General features: G+C 39.6%; 1 protein-coding gene across 1 annotated transcript; it reads right to left on the minus strand.

The window, feature by feature from the left end:
* Nucleotides 1–82: 82 nt before the first annotated feature.
* LOC146385949 (lysophosphatidic acid receptor 2-like) lies at nucleotides 83–20,024 on the minus strand. Its single transcript, XM_084931961.1, has 5 exons — nucleotides 19,621–20,024; nucleotides 9,265–9,738; nucleotides 8,357–8,851; nucleotides 6,261–6,520; nucleotides 83–886 (listed from the first exon to the last, which is right to left on the minus strand). Exons 2-5 carry the CDS (start codon nucleotides 9,509–9,511, stop codon nucleotides 788–790), a joined length of 1,101 nt encoding a protein of 366 aa, XP_084788087.1. The 5' UTR covers nucleotides 9,512–9,738; nucleotides 19,621–20,024; the 3' UTR covers nucleotides 83–787.
* Between the last annotated feature and the right edge of the window lie 2,106 nt (nucleotides 20,025–22,130).

Genomic DNA, 22,130 nt, shown 5'->3' on the forward strand with positions numbered 1-22,130 from the left:
CTGACTGTTTACTGAAAATAACACAGGCCAATAAAATCCATCCTCCAGGACTTTACTGTTTACTTTTTAAATCAATCCACATTATAAAAGTCGTGTTTCTAGTATTTTATTCACACACACACACACACAGCTAGGCTCTATATCACAAAAACCTTTCTGGTCATGCAATTAAATAAACACCCCGAAATTTATTAAGGAGGATTTACTGCACTAGTGGTAACAACTTGGATCACATTAAGTTAAGCTAAGAGTAGCCAGCAAACTACTCTTGTGTGGCTCATAACTAAAGCACAGAGCGCATTCTTTATGATTGCACATTTTCACACATTTATTCCACGGTCTGCTGTGTAGCTTTCCAGGTGTTGCTCTTCCATCACTGTTGTCACTGAGGGGAAAAAAAAAAAAAACCCAACAAAAAACTGCCGAGTCACTCATGTCTCAACAGGAAACTCTCACGTGTGTCTCCCATGTTGTCCAAGTGATCCCAACAATGTGTACGCGTCTGTGCGGGGGAGGTGTTGATGGCGGGCTTTTGTTTAAATGAGAAGATCAAGCTGCTGTTATGCAGCTTCCAGCCAAAGAGTATCTCTTCTACCAGTAGCTGCAGAAACGGTAAACCCACAGCAGAGGTAAAACCCTTTATATATATATAAAAAAAAAAAAAAAGAAAAGAAAAAAAATCTACATAATCCTTGAAGAACCAGCTCAAGGCTCATTTTTGTGTACATACACAGATAAGTTCACTTAGATATGTATGTGTGCATGCCTCGAAATTTCTCAGCTGGTCTCAGTTAATCGGACTTGCAGGGATGTCCTCTGAGCTGGCACGGATGAGAGGCGCCCCGTTGCTCCTCTCTTTCGCCTTGGGGATACGAGACTTACCATTCTAGAGACAAAGGTGGAGAAACAGACAAGAGTGTGAGACAAAAGCTGAAAATGAGGTCAAAGAACCAGGAGGGTGAAAGTTTAAAAATTATTAACAAAAAAATTATGACAGTGATAAGAAATGGGGATCAGATGCAACGGGGAGAATGTGAAAAATAGAGAGGGGGGAGGTGGGTGGGTTAGTCATGTGAAAACTAGCAAAAAATAAAAAATAAAACCCACAAACAAACAAGCAGTTAGAAAGAGATGAATTTCATGTTCATACCCAAAGGAGCGTTTCCACACGACCTGCCATGTTTCTAAATTGCAAATTTCAGCAGTTACCGCAAAGCAACAGACACACACAACCAAACAAATTGCAGATGTACACAGATGGTGCATTTATTCTTATTAGTCGTAACAATGTACAAAATTTAAAACAAAACAAAAAAAGCCCCAAAATCACGTAAAAAACTTCCTGAATCGCTGGAACAACACCAAGGAAAAAAACAAAAAAAGTACGCCTATAATATAACAATCGGTTAAAACTTTGATTTAATTAAAATCTAAATGACAAGAGGTATAATTAGGATATATATGTATAAACAGACACAATGCTGTGCTCTTTGAGAGCGCTTACAGTTAACGCGCTCTATTAAAGATGCAACCTCCTTTCAGTGGCCCAAATGCCTCTCTTTGATCTTTATGTCCCCCCCCCCAAAAAAACAAAGACAATGTTTCTGTGAATTATTTCTCACTCAAGTATGCATGTGCACACTAACAAGATAACACACTCCTTGCAGCACTTCCTCTGTACCGAGAATGTATTCTTTGAACACACATGCCAGAGTAACGAGTCAGAGGAAATGTGGCAAGAAGCATGACCCGCTAACCACCAACACACATCTGGACTGGTTTAAACACTACCACAACATGAGCGTACACAAGCTACAAAACACATGGATTAATGAAGTGCACACAGGACACAGAAATGTTACGGTCAGCATAAACTAGAGTAATAGTTGCATCAGGCAACAGGATAATTCCAGGCATTTGGGTAATTACCAAATCTGTTTATAGCATAAGGCAGAGAGGTGATTTAACCTCACTGATTGGGATTTTGAGGAGCTATGTGAAGGTCACTCCTTGACCTTCGGTTAAAAAGTTGGCCTGGAAAATTTGGTGGCTGGATAAAAGTGCATATGCATGGAATTATATTTGTGGCCTTTATTCTGCATGAATGATGGGACACAGTGTGAACACAGATGTTTTGCGCATACACAACCAAATTTTGAACAGGTTAAGACAGAACTGAAGGTTCAAACCGTAATTCTAAGCTTTTAAGTTTGAGATATCGAGCTTAAATATTAACGACGGCAAATCAGAAACCTAAATGGGAGGGTTAGGAGTTTCTTACTAAGCAACAAACTTTGCGACGCAAAAATAAAGTCAGTGCCGAAGTGCCAAAAACTGCAGTTCTTCAAATGGACACTTGACGCCAATTCCAAGACAGTAAGTCCGCAAAGACTCCAAATTTAAATTAAAAAAAAAAAAAGTTGTGTTGGTGGACTTTTGAATGGAATAATCTAACAACTAGCATGACTTGCTGTGCAGTTAATTGCACCAATAGCCTGAAAGTCTGTCTAAAATCATCGTAGCAACTTAAAATCTATCAGAATACATGTTTGCCTGTTTTATTTTTCAATTTTGTTTTAGTGTCCATGTTTAACAGATGTTGAGACAGAATTTCAGCATGATCAACAATTATTAATATAATTTTAGGCGCTCCTATAAGACATCCAGTCAAAGACGCTTATTTCAGCACTACTGACACACAGGAAAGCATATACAGTAATGTCCCTACTGGTGGCAGTTTATTAGCCACTTAGCATGCTAATTAAGTGGCTATTAACAAAATACTTTATTTCATTTATTTTTTATTTTTTTCACTGAATGATTGATTTATTTTGAACATGACTATGTTGACTATAACAACAAAATACACTTTAAACAATAATGAGATAAAGAAAGGGTTGGTACAGACTTAAAGGTAAACTCATTTGATCCTACCTCAATATACAATATACATGTATAATTACATACAATTATATAAGTCTACAAACAGATATCACGCATAAAAATCCTAATAATGATGAAGCTAAATGTTGGGTTTAATTGTGCCTGTCTGTAGAACAAATGAAATGTTTTGAATAAAAAAAAAAAAAAAAAAGGGTCAACTCATATCTCAAATCAGGCAACAAAGTATGTATCTCATTTATAGTGACAGAGTTTTTTTCCCTTTTTTTCCCCTTCACAAAATACTTTAAGTGTCAATTTGTGAATTATGTTTGCGTCTTAATTTTTGAATTTTGTTTTTACACAGAAAAACTGTCTACAGCACTGTGTAGCTATTTAGGTAAATCTTTAGTTTTCCCAACATTTTGTAGAGTCAACTGAACAATGAACAAACTCAACATAACATTTTTGCAGCCCTGTTGTTTCTGTCTTTAGCTCGCATTCCAACACTTTCATCGCTCTTTGGCTGTGTGCCTCTTTCTTCCCAGCTTCCACCCACTTGTCAACTCTTCAGCTCTTGACCTCCTCCATCAACAGCATCACACAGCAGTGTGTACTCTCTCAACATGTGCGGTACACGTTCGAGCATGGGTTTAGATGTCGCATGTTTTCAGATTTAATACCAAAGCTAGCAAAGTCGGCTTACATTTGACACAGTGAAACTAAAGGTTAATGCAAAGCAGTCGCAAACAAGACCCCATAAATCATAGTTTAGTCTGATTTGGCCAGGTGCAACGCGCACACACAAAAGAAGTGGGAGATTTCTGAATGATGGTGACGAGTCTGCAGCTGTGAGCTGAACAGAAACTAAACGTTAAACAGAAGGCCATTTGCTTTACCAGTTTCCACATTACTGACTCTGACACAGCCTGCCACAAATCAGAGTGTGAGAAACAAGAACTGAAAGAAGGAAGCACACAACCAACAGATCCTAGATTTAAAAAATAATAATAAAAAAAAGAAACATTGTAGAATATCAAAGTTTAAGTTATGGAACATTTGACACAAAGTCACTGTGTTGAATGAGTTCTGTGTTTTGGACCTCTGTTGGAGGTTTTCTCTGCATGTGTTTTTTCACACATCCTTACTAAAAGAAATTCTACAAGTGCAGTGTTTGTTTACGCCTCAATAAATGCTGTGATGTGACCAATCGCCATGAACTAAACCATCTCTTCGACCAGTCAACACTGATACTGCAACGCAACAAAAAAGCACATTTGTTTACAATCGCTCAGACAGACAAGAAGAACACAATAACTCACAAGTATGCAAGGTGCACATTAACACCGTGCTTGCGGCTTCTGGTGCACATCTAAAGACTAATACAATTTTCACATAATACAACCATAGACAAGCTCTCAGCTGAATATATGAAAAAAGAAAAAGAAAAAAAAAAAAACAGCACAAAGGCTTTGACTGGGGAAGTGAGCACTACAGTGAAGATACGTGGTTTTTCCTAATAGAAACTTCCCCAAAATATGCACCAAAAAAAAAAAAAAAGGAAAAAGTAAGCCACAACAACAATAATACTAATAATAATTAAAAAGTTATCTTTCTGCAATCCAAGTTCTCAGTATAACTGAGTGGAGACAGTAATGTGAAGCACTTTACAGACTGTCCCTGCACGGTGCATTTACAGTTTTATGCAGCTGGCTCTGATCAAACTGCTTCTAACCTGTTGTTCAATTTTAACTGGAGGGAGATGTTGAGAGGTTCTGCAACATTTTACTTACAAGTAATTAATTAACGAGTCTTTTCAGCTCTTTGCAGTAAGAAGCACTGAAGTGACAATAAGAATAAAAACAAACAAAAACATCGGACACCTAACTGATCAGCCTGCCTGTGCAAAGACTAGCCGTGTCTACTCTTCCCTGATTTGTGTCGCATGTTGCAGATTTGCCAGGTCTCAATGACAGATGGATGAAACTACTGGATGCAGTGTGTAAACTGTGTGTATATAGACTGAAAACCTGGCACAAACTGGACTTTTTGCAGGCATGACATTCAGGAAATTAAACAACAAATATCTATCTATCTATATATATGGATATTAGGGGTGCAACGATGCTCGTATCGATATTGAACCGTTCGATACAGTGCTTTCAGTTCGGTACGCATATGTATCGAACAATACAAAATTTTTAATTTATTTTATCAACTTTTCTTCTGACGATGCTGTCTGTGTTGAGAGCTCAGTGGATCTGCATTCAACTACTCCGCCTAGGCTGCACTGTCGAGCGCAGATCCACTGAGCGCTCAACACAGACAGCATCGTCAGAAGGAAGAGCGCAGGGCAAGCTAGCGAGACAGAAGTTAAGCTCTCCTTGCAACATGGCAAATTGAACCTCCCCCACCCTCATTCAGATCTGGCCTTTGGAACTATTTTGGTCTTCATGTGAAGTATGACCCTGAAGGTAAGCGCGTCATGGACAAAAGTAAAACAGTATGTCGGATGTGCCACGCAATGCTCAATTACATGGGTGGGAACTACTGCGTTAGTGCAGTTTGCTCGTTAACGTGTTGGCCTTCCAGCCCCACGCACGGGGCGATTCGCGGTAGCTCGTTAACGGAGATTTGCCGTGTTGTGGCGTTAACGTCATTTCAGATTAACACTGACAGCACTAGTGGGAACAAAATGAATATGACTGCACATTTACGCCGACATCATCCTAGTGCAAAGACAAGTGGAAGCAGACAAAAACAACAAGCACGCATGCTACAAACTTCACCCGAGTCATTTAGACAGCCGTTAGCACATGATTCTCCTTATGGGGACCTGATATGTTTAATATGCTGCTGAGAATATAGCCCAGAAGAAGCGTATAGTATAGCTTTTATTTTGGAAAGAGACATTTCTCTGTAATAAACTCTCTTTTCCAAAGATGAGTGATTCCTCAATCAGATAGATTTATTATTTTATCCCCTTGTTGTTTCAGCAACATTAAATTTAAAAACTGTACGTTTGAGTTAAAATATATATTTATAATTTTAATAAATGACAAATTAAAAAGGCATGAACATTTTTTTTGTATCGAAAAAATATTGAACCGTGACACCAAAGTATCGAACCGAACTGAACCGTGAATTTTGTGTATCGTTGCACCCCTAATGGATATATAGATAGATAAAACAAAAAAACAACAACGAGCCACATTCAGCTACGCTGCTGTCGCACATCTCTCTCAAAATATTTAGATGGACAGGTCATCTGACTACAGTCAGCATGATACCAAGTGGCCTAAAATCATAAACAGTCCTTAGAGCATGTGCTTGTTTTGATTGTGATTGCTGTCATCGATTCCATTGCTCTCGGACAGTACCTCTTGCTCCACGGTGTGAAATTTAACTTCAGAGAAGCCTCTGTTCTTGTGCCTCTGAGACCAGTTGCAGCACAGGATCTCCTTGAAGGTCCTCCTCATGTCTTGGTCCCTGAAGCAGTAGATGATGGGGTTGACGAAGGAGTTGCACTCTGCCAGCACCAGACAGTATTTCTCGGGGCCTAGCACCAAACTCCTGTCACAGTTCAGACCATCGAGCAGCAGCACAACCAGTGCGGGTGTCCAGCAGACCACAAAGCAGCCTACAGAGTCAGGGGAGAAAAAGAAATTCTTTACTTTACTTAACTCTGTTAATTTCTAAGGGTAGGGGGAAGCATATGAGGGAACACACACCACACAGATTAGCCAGTTCAGTAGTCTGTTCTGTATAATATCTGCAGACTTTGGTAGCATGTTCAGCACTAATATATGCAAAACTACCAGCTGCAAAAACAGTTAAAGGATGTGAGACCACACACTCAGGTGCATAGTGGCTTTATGTGTCTCTCAGAATGATAAAATGAGGAAATGTCCTCACTGTCTTGATGATGTTGCTCGCAGGTACAAATTGTCAGCAGTGTCATGCAGGCAGAAACAAGCAGTTTTCTGTCATGCTAACAAAACTATGCAGCTCCCTGTCAGGACATGCTCTGGCTTTTCCTCAACTTCCTTACATGCCAGAACAACTGAATCCTGGCTGCTGAGTGACGGGACAAACACTTGTGGGGTTTTTTTGTTTTTTGTTTTTTTTGTTTTTTTTGGGGGGGGGGGGGGGGGTAAATTTGGAGGAATTTAATTGAAATCAAAATAAATCAGAATGAGACAGTGAGAGTACAGCAGCAAAGGAGAAAGACTAGATTAGAAAATAAGAAGAAATCAGTACCAGGAAGAGAGGAGGTAATGTGTGTGTAAAGCCCATTTTTACAGGAACAGACAAGAAAAGAGACGAGCCTGCACGGGCCGAGAAGGCTGGCTGTGTTTGATCAAGATAAACGTTTCCCAGCAAACTTTATCCTCTGCAACTTTCTGCAACTAAACTTTCAGTAGAATTTAGTAGATGGCAATGGTTTGCACTGCGATCACTTAGTCACTTAAATTATGTACACTTAGTGTTCATAATTTTTATCATCAATAGAATTTCCAGGCACAGCCATGGTTAGAGGGTTGTCTCAGGATCTCATCTCTGTCTTTCACAGATGCTGTTCTGTTGGCCATCAGGTGGTGACCTTCAGCTTGCACTGTGATAGTTTGCAGTTGATTGCAAAGTGATCAGGATGAGAATCTACACCTCCAAATCTAAAGCCGTGGTTCTCATCCAGAAATAGTTTGAATGCTCACTCCAAGTTGCTACTTCAAGTATGTCAGTGTGTTGAGTGAAGCAGAGGACAGACTGGTGTCTACACTGTGACAGAGTTAAGCGTGAAAGCAAACTGAACTGATTTACAGGTCAGCGATTTTCAGCCTCGTCCCTTGCACACAGAGATTTTTAATATTCGGGAGTGAATTAGCATCACATCGTTTGGAATGTTTTGGTTGGTTGTGAGTCCTTCACAACAAATGTTCAGTACACACACACACACACACACACACAGACACACACAATTTTCTCAAAAGTAATTCAATGTATTTATATAGCGCCAAATCACAACAACAGTCACCTTCAAGGCGTTTCATTTCATATTGTAAGGTATATTACAGTAATTACTTGCCAGAGAGCAGTCATGTTTCATGTTAGTCCATAATGCATTATCTCATAATTACCAGTTAACAATACAAACCTTAGGCTACAGTGCAATGCACTGACACAAATCCCTGTCCTAATGAGCACACATGTAAGAGCTTTCTTTTAGTGTTTTCACAAAATAAGCAACACAAAGAACCGACTGCTCATCGCTGCTTTTTTTACCTGTTCAAAAGCAGTGAACAGGTAACAGGAACAGGCCTGGCTGCCGTGCTGAGGTCGGCACACGCTTTATCATCACTTTGGGTTCTTCAAAAGCTTTTCTGTTAGCGTGATGTTTTTAAATGAAGCTAAAAATGCAAAGTTATCTCCCAAACATAACTATTTGACTTGATATGTATTGTGTGCACTCCCTTACCCAGGATCATGGAGACTGTCTTCATCAGGTTCATCATGGTTTCTCTCTGTCTTGTCGTCGAAGTGTGCTGTGACATCTGCCTGCCCTTGTGCCTCACATAGAGAAAGATCCGGGTATATACGGCCACCATGATGGAGAAGGTCATCAAGTTAAGAACGGCCCAGAATATCAGGAAGCTGCGGTGGTACAGCGGTGCCATGGTGGAGCATTCACTTAGATGGCACGTGCAGTTCCAACCCATTTGGGGAACGAGGCCCATGATTATTGCCACCAGCCAAATTAACAGCATGACTATGAAAACACGCCGAGTGCTCATGCTGCTGTGTAGCTGGACGTTGAAGATAGTCTGGTGGCGCTCCACAGCCACGAATAGGAGGTTGAGGACCGAGGCTGTCAGGCTGGTATTTATCAACCCCTGACGAGTAAACCACTGGTTCGGTGATAGCTTTATAGTCCAGGGACCAGTATGAAACATCATGTGGAGATACGCAAAACCTAGGAGGAGGAAAGTGATAAGATCTTTTAAACAGAGGTAAACTATTTACACTGTTACATTCTGAGTCGAGTCTATTGTTGTTACCAGAGCAGGACAACCTTTGGAATGTGTTTACATGAATTATGAGGATGTCAGAGACTCATCGCAGTAACATGCCATCGCTGTGGTCAGTACAAACTTAGTTGAAATAGTCAGGAGTACTATTAAATCAAACTCAAAAGGTTGCCTGACTGTCCAAGAATCCCCAACTTGGCATTCATGGTTTGCGTTTAAGAGATCACTGTTGCTTTTCAATGGAAACAACTGTGAGAATGTGTTTCTATTTTGCTCTACTTTCTCTTTGTGAAGGGTTTTCTGTGAACTTAAGTTATTTCACAAATGGTTTTACAAAAATAAATGGAAAAAAATTTACCTGCAAATAGGTCTGCCAAAGCCATATTACCCAACAAGTAGTAGATGGGAAAGTGAAACCGTCTGTTTTTGAAAATGGCCGCTACTACCAAAAAGTTGGAAAAAATAACAATGAAGCAAACAATCAAGCCCAGCGTGACAATAAGAACGTCACGCTTTTTCCATTTAGTATTAATGGCTTTTCCACTGTTGTTGTAGAAAAAGTCGATGGTCTCATTGTCATGGCAGGTACCGGTTATGTTACCCATCCTGAGGCGTGAGCGGGGTGTGGGATGAGAAAAACGTTGATGGGTAGAAAGAGTAGGGTGGTGTTGCAGACGCAGAGTAGAAGGAGGAGGACTAGGGCACCACTGACACTCGCCACATTTGGAGGTTTGGAGATCGGCATGCCATTAGCTGTGCAGGTGAGGACTGGAGTTATCCAGACGTCTGAGAGCCTGGGGACTTCTCTGGATGCTGGATGCACATCTACATTCTGGAGAAAAAGTAGTAAGTTTGAGCAAACATTAAATTATGCATAACACTTCAAAATCAGTGATAAGCATTTATTAACAAACTACAGAAACTGGTGATAGTGAAATGATATCCAACATAGACATAGCAAATATTTAACTTAAAATTTTTAGCATTTAGAGAATAAACATTTAAAATAATATAGTTTGACAAGATTAAGGTAAAAAGGAAGTAAAGCAATATTTGGATGACAAAATTACCAAGTCTTTACCAGGTCTAAAGATGAGGTAAATACTAAGTAGACCTTATAACTTAAAGTCATGATTTGCCATTTTACTTTATTAGTCTCTCACATCACAGTGTAGGAATTTCTTTACATGGTTGTTTCAGTTCATTGCAGCTTGCAGGCAGTCATTTCCGCTCTCTTTAAGTCCCGGTCAGGTTGAGTTCTGGACTTTGACTGAACCATTGCGACACCTCGATTCTTTTTTCCTTTTCCAACAAAAGTAACCGGTTGTGCTTGGGATCATTGTGCTGTTGCATCACTCAGTGCTGGCTGTCATATGACCTCACATTTGACTCTAGAATACTTTGGTATACTGATGAGTACGTGGTCAACTCAGGAACTGCAAGGTGTCCACATCTTGTGGTTTAAAAAAAAAAAAAACCCAACACAACTCCACCACCACCACGTTTGAGCAAATACATGTTTGGTTTTTATCCAAATGTGGTGCTGTGCATTATGGCCAAACTACTTTACTTTGGTCTGCTCTGCCCAAAGGACATAATTATAGATGTACTAAATCTTCGATTTTAACAGGGGCATTTTACTATGGCTATAAATCAGACTATTACTGGAAAACAGTGACAAATATAATGTTTATCATGCAAAATAGCTGTGGCTTTTGTCCCTTGTAGCTTATCCCGGTGCTGCTGTCCATCACAGGTCAAGCTCAAATTACAGTCAGAACATCTATGCATTTGCGCTGTCTTAACAGAGTCAAACACCAGTGCGAACAAACCATTTCTAGACACCCTTGTACAGAGATATACAGCACTGGATTCCCCCTCGCCCTAGGTTGGGGTTAAATCACCAGAAAAGCTTTTTGTATCTAGTGGCCAAACAAAATGTGATACCTAATATGGAATGGAAATGGTAAGGTATCAATAAATAATTCATTAAAATCACCTAAATAAACTAAACACCCCTACTGAGCGTTTAAAGAAAAGAAAACATCCTGCTTTTTACTGTTATATTCTTTCACAGTGAAAAGGTAGGGCAGCAAGTTCAAACTGACTTTGCACCAATACAAATGAGCCATTTATTAACACCACTAACCTTCATCAAATCTATGTACTGAAGGCAGCATCTAAATAGATTGTCCTGACATATGACTTTCCAATATTATCAAAAATACAGAGGCTCTTCTTCCTGTTAAACTAATGCAGACATGCTGACATGACTTATTACAATGCACTACAAAACATGCACTCAGAGGGCAGTTTCCGAACACACACTTATTTTATAATCCTAGAAAGATAACGCTGTTCCCAAACAGGGCTAAGCTGCGATAATAAAGTTGACCCAGCCAACAAAGATAAAGCAGTATGCAAGATTTGCCCCCACGCAAGCTGTGGATAAACAGGTCACCTCCCCTTTCAGTCCTCTGATGCTTCAGTGTTGTGCTGCAGAAAATAAGTTTGAGTGCACAGCAACTATTTTCCTGTTCAATTAAACTGAAATCAATTTACATTATCAGAGAAGTAATTGCTGGAAGCGAGTCGCATCATTTTTTTGTTGTTGTTGTTCAGAACATCTCAGACTACGTGCACATTTAATCAGCGTTGTTGAAATACGTGAGTGGCATTTCTTGCATTAACTATCTGATTAATCAACTTATCTAACGCATCCTTAGCTACTGAGCCGTCTCCAGCAGGTAAGCTTTACAGTTAAGGTTTGAAGCCCCAACGAAAGGTTATTAGCTTTTTTGGGCAAAAAATAGAAATAAGGATCTATACATTTACCACAGAATCACATTGTAAGTAACTTTGCCCTGTACAAGCCAGAAAACCTTGATTTGTAAGAAAAGCAACGTTATACACTACGTTCATATACTACGACTGAGTAACTCCTATCTGACATGTCACAACAAGAACAGGCAAGGCTTTAAATGATTGTAACTGAAAACAAACAGCCCAGATCAAAACGCAGCCAACAACTGACTTTAATCCCCTATTTATGGTAAACCTGCACATGCTGCACAGTGTGCTCTTATTGTTGAGTCAGCAGCACAACCTCGCACAGTCTCCACTCTCCTGTGAAACGCAGCACTGCACGACAACACTGCAGTGCCGTCAGTTCCAAGTTCAACTCCCCCAACAATGGAAACAGCAGAGCTGCTCCCTGCAGAAGAGACACACCTCACAATTACACAATCCAGCTATGTAACTCAATCTTAATCCAAACACGCACCACACACACACACCCTTAGTGACCCGTTCTCCTACCAAGGATGTGTGGAAAGAAATGCCAAATTAAAAATGTGAGAAATGCAGCAGGAGTGCAAACTTCACAGGTTGGAAATGAAGTGATGGATGAGACCACTGCAGGAAAGAGGGTTTGATTTTTGATTGAGGCAACAAATTAAAACAGGTGAGGAAATTTAAAAGAAAAAAAGAAAAAAAAGCTTTTCCACATTCTATCCCCGTGGTGACATAATGTGGAAGGATCCAAATGGTTAAAAGTAGTGAAACAGTAGTGTGCATGGGAATGTGTCTGAAACTCACCGAACAACATCACAAATTTGTGGCGAGCAACAGGAAGGTGAGAAGGATGCTATTCCCCTTATGAATGCAATACTACCTCGACTACATACGACCAGCAGCTGCAGCTTTAAAAAAAAAAAAAAAAGTTCTCGTTGTTGGATTTGTGTTTTAAAGTCATACTTTAATTTTACCCATTGTACTAAGTGGACAAGTCCACTCCTTATTTTAAATGCATAATCACATTGGCCAACTCTGTTTGTAAAAGCCCAACATTAGTCTGCAATTCACATCTAAATGTTTACATGTGCATTGAGCCAAAGATATGAATAAAAAAAAATGAGCTCTTAAGTCATAATTAGATGTCCAACTGCCATTTAAGTTTCACCTGCAAACATACCTTGATTTCAGAAGGCACCTTCAGCACTACAACTGACAGTTCTGTGAATTTGTATTTTCCTATTTCAAAAAGGCACAAAACCACAAAGCTTCAATGCAAAGTGCATCTTGAGCTGCACTAAGCAGCTGCTGTCACAGGATGTGCCACAACTGAAGTGCTCATCGCATTTTCTGCACTGTTTTAGGCACAACAGACATGCTGCTATGTGACCAAGGTTATACAGAGGACACACAAAGTAAGTGACTAGTCAGTGAGAAGTTACTGAAATGTCTGCCTCAAGTTGGTGAGAGTGAATATCTGGTAGACAAATAATAAAAATAAAGACTTGCTGCCTAAAAGGAAACTGACAGCATTTTCCGAATTAGGTAACTGTTAAAAAAAAAAATACCACTAAGTTGATATAACTTCTGTGCTGTAAAAGTGAAGCTAAAGGCACACTGCTAATGCTCACCAACAAATCTTGTTGTCTCATCTGATGTAAAGTGTAAAAATAAGATTTAACACTTTTTTGTATGTAGGACAATTTAATGGCCAGATTTTTTGTGTCATTTCCCAAAATATCAAACTGATGCACTAATGAGAGCTTGCTACTCACACAAATTGAGAAATAACAGTAAATCTGTTGCAGCAACTCTGGTCTAGGTTGTAGACGGGTACATAAAGGTTAGCTCAACACAACGTTAGCTGGCTCAGCAAAGTCTAAAATCTTGGTTGGAGATAACATGCAATGGCGGATATCAACTTCATCTTATAAGCTGGGCTTTCCTCTTCAGACTGTCTGCATGTTCAAATTTAAAAAAAAGTTATCAGATGATGATGGGAAAATGGTGATAATAGAAACGGTGAAATTTACCGGAAACTGCAACACCGTCATATCTTGTAAGACAGGAAGTTAATGCTGCAAAATATTACTTAAATTTGTTAAAAATATAAACATTTTAAAACTGGTACTTTTACTGTAGCATGCATGCTCAGCGCTGGTTATTGTTTCAAAAGCTGCTGACTGCACATTAGAGCGCTGAAACATCAAACAGAATACATTTAAACAGTAAGTGTTACTATCCCGCAGTCTAATAACGGACATGTGACAATGGCTTTAGCGTGGTTGGCCGATCAAAGTGAAATTTATTTATTAATTCAACAGATATTCTTGCCGTTTTCTTTGGTTTAATAGCTCCAATTCCAGCAGCACTTAACAGACTTGGCAGTAGAGTCAAGAACAAAAACTTTTAGACACTTTTTGCATCACCAGCTGAATACATGCAAATCCCATTGACGACAGGATGCACAGTTTCCGCTTTTGTAACTTTACAGCTGGGCTTTATTTGTGACGGTAACAGCTTAACACCATACATATATAAAACATATTCTCCGAGCAAAGGATCTATATTCAACTATAAAATGAGGAGTGAAAGCGTGGCGCTTCCAGACAATTTCAACTGAAACTCTGGACATAACCTGTTCGGAAGTATGCGTTACCATGGTGATTTAGGCAGATAAAGAGAGAGTCACGTTCATGACACAAAACTGACCTTAAGTTCAACGTAGCTCACTAACTCAAACTCGCTTCGTATTTTTCTGTTTTTCCTAAATAGTTGATTCAAATGACAGTCGGCATAATTTTCGAGTCATCAACCATTAGAGTATAATTCAAATGTTACTCAACAAAACTGCCAATGAAAACAGTACGTTTTTCAAAAATAAAAAAATTTAAAATGCACTGTTCCAAATTATTACGCACACAGAGTTTTGAAACATTTTATAGGTTGTAGAGAACTGAAAATGGTCATTTGTTGAATTTGCAGCATTAGTAGATCAATTTTACTGAAATCAAAAGCTATTTCAATCAAAAACATCTTAAGAGGTCAAGTTACATATTAACATAGGACCCCTTATTTGATAGCAGTTTTACAATTCTTGCATCCATGGAACTTGTAAGTTTTTGGAAAGTTTCTACTTGAATGTCTTTGCAGGATGTCAGAATAGCCTCCCAGAGCTGCTGTTTGGATGTGAACTGCCTCCCACACTCATGCTCCAAAGGTTCTCAATAGGGTTGAGTTCAGGGAAGACTGGGGGCCACACCATGAGCTTCTCTCTTTTTATGCCGATAGCAGCCAATGATGCGGAGGTATTCCTCGTAGCATAAGATGGTGCATTGTCTTGCATGAAGATGGTTTTGTTGCAGAAGGCACAGTTCTTCTCTTTCTACCATGGAAGAAAGTGGTCAGTCAAAAACTCCACATACTTTGCAGAGGTCATTTTCACACCTTCAGGGACCGACCAGCTCTCTCCCTGTGATTCCGGCTCAAAACATGACTCCACCACCTCCTTGCTGACATTGCAGCCTTGTTAAGACATGGTGGCCGTCCACCAACCATCCACCACTGCATCCATCTGGACCATCCAGGGTTGCACTGCACTCATCAGTGTAGAAGACTGTTTGAAAATTAGTCTTCATGTAGTTCTGGGCCCACAGCAGCTGTTTCAGCTTGTGAGCATTGGTTAGGGGTGGCCAAATATAAGGCTTATGCACAACTGCAAGTCTCTGGAGGATCCTACACCTTGATGTTCGCAGTGCTCCAGAGGCACCAGCAGCTTCAAATATGTGTTTGCTGCTTTGTAATGGCCTTTTAGCAGCTGCTCTCTTAATATGACGTATTTGTCTGGCAGAAACCTTCATCATTGTCCCTTTATCTGCACGAACCCATGTGTGCTCTGACTCAGCCACAAATCTCTGAACATTATGGTGATCACGCTTAAGTTTTTGTGAAATATCTAAGGTTTTCATTACGTGTCCAAGGCATTCAACTATTTCATGCTTTTTAGCAGCGAGAGATCCTTTTTCTTTCCTATAATGCTTGAAAATGGTGGTCTGCTTAATAATGTGGAACATCCTTCTTTAGTAGTTTTTCCTTTAATTGGGCTCACCTGGCGAACTAACTATCATATGTGTCCGAGATTGATTTCAATCATCCAAAGAGCTCTGAGACATGATTCCATCCATGGGTTTATTTGAACAACAGCGTATTTAATCTTTATGACACTTAAACACAATTTGCATAATAATTTGGAACGTGGTGTAAAGGTGAACACTGCAATCGGCTAATGATTAAAGCAATAACAAGAAGGTTCTTGTTCCTAGTGTTAGCCAGCAACCTCCAGCAACTACTTGGCAACCGGTCAGGGAATACATATTTTCCCATGTGGTCATTAAGACTTTTTTTTTTAAAAAACATATACTCAGTAATGGTACTCATTCACACATGACTACTTTTGTCCTTTTATGTCAAACTTCTGGACGAATGTTCAAGAATGTAAAAATTAGGGGTGGGAATTTAATGCGTTAATTGTGATTCATTTGAAAAAACATTGTGTGAAAAAAATTAACATATTTAATCGCACTTTGCATTTCAAGCAAAGGGGAACTTTTGTTGATGCATGATTTCCTGGTATACCGATTACAGTGACACACACAGCTACAAAAAAAACAGAAGAATCAGAAGAAAACGTGTTGCTAGGACTGAACGAAGGCAAATTTCATTTCTACAGTCTATCCGACAGAAGCCTTGATAAAAGCGTGGTTTTGTGCAAACAGAGTTTGCATACCACTGAAGCACTTTAACTTTATGGTACCATCTAAATGCAGCACAGAAACTGTGGGAGCTGTTAGAGTTAGCAGTTTGAGTACCAACAAAAGTTGTCAGCAGGCCAAACTTGATGAAATGACCAAAATTACTAAGTCAACATCAGACAAACTTACAAATTCTCTGGACTGTAGACTAGTATCAGTGGTAGAAGACAGGGGGTTAGAAAGTGTGCTACTGATTCAGATGAGCCCTGTGTAAGAGGGCCCTGAGTTTGTACAGAGCGGAATCCACCATAAGCGGGACAGACTGCCCGCTGTAGTGGTGGTGGTCCAGTCGAGCAGGGACCTACCCACAGATGTCTGTCCTGGTCTGCAAGTATTTGGTTAGTCCTGCCACTTCTGTCCCATGTGAGAGACTGTTTTCACTTGCAAAATACATAGTAACAAAAAAAGAGAGATCTGCCTTGAGCTCTGAAAATGTGAACAGGCTAGTTTGTCTAAATAACTGGCTGAAAGAGACAGACAATAAATAAGCATGGAGGTATTGTGAGTCCAATGAGTTTGTTATTTTTTGCACTAAAGTGTTTGATGATCACACTGTTTTACCTTAATTTACAAAAGAATGCTGGCTAAGGTTACTCAGAGTTTAAAGGTGAAGCTGGTCAAATAACCATTTATGTTTCTGCCTTATTTTTTAAGAAAATAAAAATGCACTTTATGTTGAAATTTTTATTATTATTATTATTATTATATTATTATTATTATTATTATTACATAAAGATAATACCATTATAAAAATGATAAACACTACAAAAATAAAGTATTATTACAGGCTCAATCTAAAGACCAAAAGTGAAACTTGGTCAGCTTAAGTCGAGCTTAAGCTGTAACAGCAGCTACAGTTCTGAACACACACCGAAAATCGTTAGGCATACGAGTACGTATGCTAAACAAATACTTGACATGTGAAAAGAAGAAAGAAGCTGATGTTAGGAAGTTGTGGGTTACAGTCTCATACCCTCCCCCTCCATTCACACATACATTTAGCAGTTTCCCCTTCCCACATTTTCTGTTGTCTTAGTGGGTTTACAACTGATACTTGTGACCTGAACACACAAGTTCACGACAACAAACCAGCTTGCATCAGAACAAAGACCAACCGTCTGTCACCACCAGCTAACATTCAATTACAGCATTTCCTGCACGCCTAATTAAGACTTTTGCGCATTCCTCTAAACTTGACCACTGTGTGTGTGTGTGTGTGTGTGTGCGCGCGCGCGCGCGCGCGCTCTACCAGACTGCATGCATGTATGCAGCCTGTGAGTTTTCATGCATCGTGTGTCTGTGTTTGTGCGTGAAAGGACTCGACGGGATCAGTAAACACCGGTTTGAATGGAAACTGGTCATTACCAGGGGAGCCACACCCAAGGCCTTTTCTCCCTCCTCCCCTCAGTGTTGCTCTCTTTCTCCCTAAAGAAAGAGTCTTAGCTTATTGACTTCAGCCAGCCTTTCTTTAGAATAGGAAACAGTACTAGGAAATGCATGCACCCCCACAATAGATGAAACCAATACGACGGTGTAGGCAGACAATTGATTGTGTTTGTGACCTCTGATTCCAGGTAAAACTGAGATGGTACTTCTCTCCACAGGACCCCCTCTCTTCTACTGTGAAGTATTGACACCACTCACCATGTGTCACCTGTATGGAGATTACCTTTAGCCCTTTAATCACCCAGACACACGCACACACAGCTGCTTGTTTCTCCTGATATGACTGATTCAGTCTTTGTTTCACTTTTAAAACTTAAGCTGTTTTTTTAACCCCCCCCTCTTAACCCTTGTTTGTCTTTAAATCTTCATTCCCATAATTAGCATTTCCTGTAATCTTATTTTTGTTTGTTTTTAAAGCCCAAGTGAATATCTTGTAATAAAGACGGAGGACATGCACTGCTGATATGCATAAATAGTGAAATGAGTAACCCTGGAGACTGGGTCAGGAATGTCATTTAAAATGTATATATAAGTTTGAGGTGGTGTGTGTTTACTGCATGTTTAAGACTGGGATTCAATAGGTTTGTATCTTTTGGTGTTTTTTTTTTTTAACTTGTGAAAAACATGCTTTTGATGCAGTGATCATTAGCATTTCATGTCAATTCCAACCTCAGCTGACAGGCAAATTAAGGTTTGTCCTGTCACATCTTTCATATGAACACTGACACAGCCGTTCAAACTCAGTACAAAAGCAAATCAGTGCTTTTTCTATACCTCTGAATTGAATAATGTGAACAGCCCTCCCTCCAAAATAACTTAGTCAAAATAAACAGGAAAAAAAGAAGAAGAAAGGTTTAATACTTTCTGACATCTTGTTAGAGTGTACAAATGAGCGATGGATCAGAAAATAAGCAGACCAGAGATGTTAACTTTATGGTGGTTTATGAAGAAGAGGCACAGACACAGTTTTACTTTGTCTCAATACTCTGGTCCTAAAGTGAACTACACTGAGCTAAAGAAAATGCGCGGAAGCAACAATAAGATTTGTCACAAGTGGCATTAGTCTTATTTTTTCCCCCGTAAAAAAAATCTGCATGTTCAAGCTTTTCATATGCAGATTTGCTGCTTTCGCTTTTTGGGACTTACTGTAAACTCAAAACTAACTCTGTGAAGTGAACACGCTGTAACACTGTGTCCACAGACGGAACAGTTTAACTTTATTGCAGGGCTGTTTTCCTGTAGGCGACACCTGTGATGTAAATGTGCGTTTGGCGTTTTCTTTCCTTTTCTATTTGCATATACAGTGTGCTGTGTAGACATCCGGGAAAATAAAGGCAGAGGGAAGAAAAATGGTTGTTTTACTTTGGAAGAAAGTTAACACTGCCCTCGTAGTAAGCGTGGCAAAACTGCTTAGCTGCATTAAAAAGAAAAAAAGGGAACGGCTGCTTCTCTGTAAGGTAATGAGCTCCAGACTCCTTCCGCGCAGATACCTTCGCACGCTCACGGGAGTCGCGACCTCCGCACGGAGGAAACAATGAAGCACCGTACAAACATTTCTCTTCTCCCCGGGCGCGCATTTCAAACTCGTCGCCCTCCGCTGATTTTTTTTTTTTTTTAATACAGAAGAAGTGTGAATGTGGAGCGGGAGACGAGTTTGAACTCACCTTTAGTCTGTGAACGCCTCCAGCAGGTATAGTTATCCAGGTTAGATCTTTGCTTGTTTTCGCACCTGAGAACGCCTCCCCAGACTTGTAACGCTCACAAAGCAAAAGTGAAAAAAAAGGAAAAACCCCACAAAAACAGAGGGCCGAAAAAACTACTATGATATGTTTTTTTTTCTGTTTCTATCGAGGCTCAAGTCCACCTTTTACTTTTGAGTCCCACAAAGTTAAATACGCTCGGTCTTCTGCGTCACCTTTACTCGAACTTTTGATTCGCTTCCGGTGGGCTTAGCACTTGTTACCTGTGCGCAGTAACTCTCAGTCCCAGGAGGCGTACACAGGGCGCGGCAGCCGCTCCCTCGTTTGTTCCAACTCGTTCTACTAAACGAGCAGCTTGGAGCTTTTTGGTCGTTCCTTCTGCCAACCTGCGCGTTTTTGGTATCCACCCTGTTTGGCTGGCGGTGGGGCATGTCAGCCAATGAGAGCGGAGCGTCAGAGTGATTGACAGAGTGGGCAAGGACACTACTCAGGCGGCAGATAAAAACCAGGGATGTGAAGCTAATTTTACATCATAATACCCGAAATATCTTCATATAAGAAAAACAACTGCAATGTGTAAAATGACACAAGTTCAGGTAGCTTGTTCATAATGTTTTTTCTATAGTAGAACATTTGCAGAAACGTTTCTGGCATAATTTATCAATAGAAAAACCTGTGACAGAACGAACGTACGACAGAAACAGTTAAAAGTTTAAATTCTATGCCCTCTTTCACATTAATAATAATAATAATAATAATAATAATAATAAAAGCAAAGCTTTTCAGTGGGCCACATTGTAGTCTCTGCTGAGCTGATTTTGGCACCTGGGCCTTATGTTTGACACCCCTGATATAAACTAAAGTAGCAGGTGAACTGTAAATGATCACGTGGAGTGGAGTGAGCTTTAAGGGTGGATGTGTCTGTCACATCTGATGTATTGTAGTAGTAAAGGCTCAAAGTAATTAAAGCTGTGTAAACCTCAGTCAATCTTTGCAACCAAGACAGCTGAGTTCCTCTGATTTTTTTTTTCTTCCTTTGTGAATTAGTTTATTATTTTTGATCTTTCTCAATTACTTTGTTGATCAGTTTCAATTCAGTTTTTTTTTTCATTTGTTCCAACAGGACAAAATGCACACTGTGAAAGAGAGCCAGAGATTAATAATAACTAATGATTACACGCAGAGTGGTGTATAAACACATAGAGAGTGAATAGAGGTGAGTAAAGAAGAAGAAACACTCAGTGCATCATGGGAAGCCTCTAGCAGCCTGGGCCTGCAAGTGTATATATATATATATATATATATATATATATATGGAGGGTAAAATATATTTTTGAAAGATTTTTAATTAATTTTCAATTGTATTTTGAAATATATTTCAAAATATATTTCAAAATATATTTTTTTACCGTATGGGAAGTCATATGCATGTTGTTGTATATTTACTCAAATCTATAACTGCATATTAGGCCAAAGTGGAAGTGGCAAAAAAAACTGCAGTTCCTCTGATGACCACTTGAGGCTGGCTCCAAAAGAACACCCCAAAAAGGCCCCCAAAGTATTTGGTGCTAAATTTTTACTTCTTAAAAACCATACAGGATGGGATTTTTTTTAAAAGCTCACCTTTTTAATGCTTACCAAGGTTTAACATTTGTGTGCTGGCCACTTTGATTGACTACTTTGACTTGCAGTGTCTGCTAGGCCTCACCTTTATAATTGAGCTGGAACTCTCGCTTGTGTTTGTGATATTGGTCCAGGAAGTTGGTGCTTTAGTTTTGGTGAGTCAAATTCCAGGAATTGCTGTTAGTTAACACTAATTAGCAGGTGTGTGTTGCAGTGTGTGTGTCGCACCCATACAATATATGGATGTCGACCGCTACATCCATATATTGCTAGTGTTACATGCTAGGGTTAGCTAAAAACTTAGCACTCAAGCTCTTTGAAAGTAGAAATTTTGAAATTTCTGGTTTTTGAAACCCTTCAAAATATGGAGTACAAAACCACTGGATGATGTCACAGGGTCTATGTTCATGTTTCATATCTGCAAAACCTTGAGGCCTCAAAATGAGGCCTTTAGTAGCGCTTTTTTATACAGTCTGTGGATTAGCATCCCGCCTTAAACTTTGCATGAGCACGTTAGGCGCAGATCATACTCCCTTTCACCTTATTTCCTTTGACCTCTCAGTTCATCTAATAAAAAAGTATTCAAGTAAAAAAATGGTACCTTGGATTACCTCAAGCCTCTGTTTTGTACAGTTATAATGAGCACAGAAACCTCCACGTACACTAGTGGGCTAACAGGTTAAGTGTATGTTTCTGGCTTAATGCCCGAAACTGACTAAAGAGTGTCAGAATGTCTTCTGCTGTTTAGGAGTAGACTAGGCAAACGTATAGCTGAAGATCAATTGTTTGCACTTAGGATCACTGCATTCATTTTTTTGGTGCTCCAGAGGGACTATCAAAAGTACAAACAA

The sequence above is a fragment of the Perissodus microlepis genome, chromosome 6 (genome assembly GCF_051167445.1).
Source record: "Perissodus microlepis isolate ML-2025 ecotype Zambia chromosome 6, ASM5116744v1, whole genome shotgun sequence".
Classification (NCBI taxonomy): Eukaryota; Metazoa; Chordata; class Actinopteri; order Cichliformes; family Cichlidae; genus Perissodus; species Perissodus microlepis.

What these genes read in the sequence shown, in the direction of transcription:
- LOC146385949 (XM_084931961.1), bottom strand. Translation starts at nt 9,511, where the DNA reads ATGGGTAACATAACCGGTACCTGCCATGACAATGAGACCATCGACTTT. An exon ending in TTTGGCAGACCTATTTGCAG is followed by an intron (nt 8,852 to 9,264) that starts GTAAATTTTTTT and finishes TCCTCCTCCTAG; the next exon opens with GTTTTGCGTATCTCCACATG. An exon ending in TTCACACCGTGGAGCAAGAG is followed by an intron (nt 887 to 6,260) that starts GTACTGTCCGAG and finishes CTTTGTCTCTAG; the next exon opens with AATGGTAAGTCTCGTATCCC.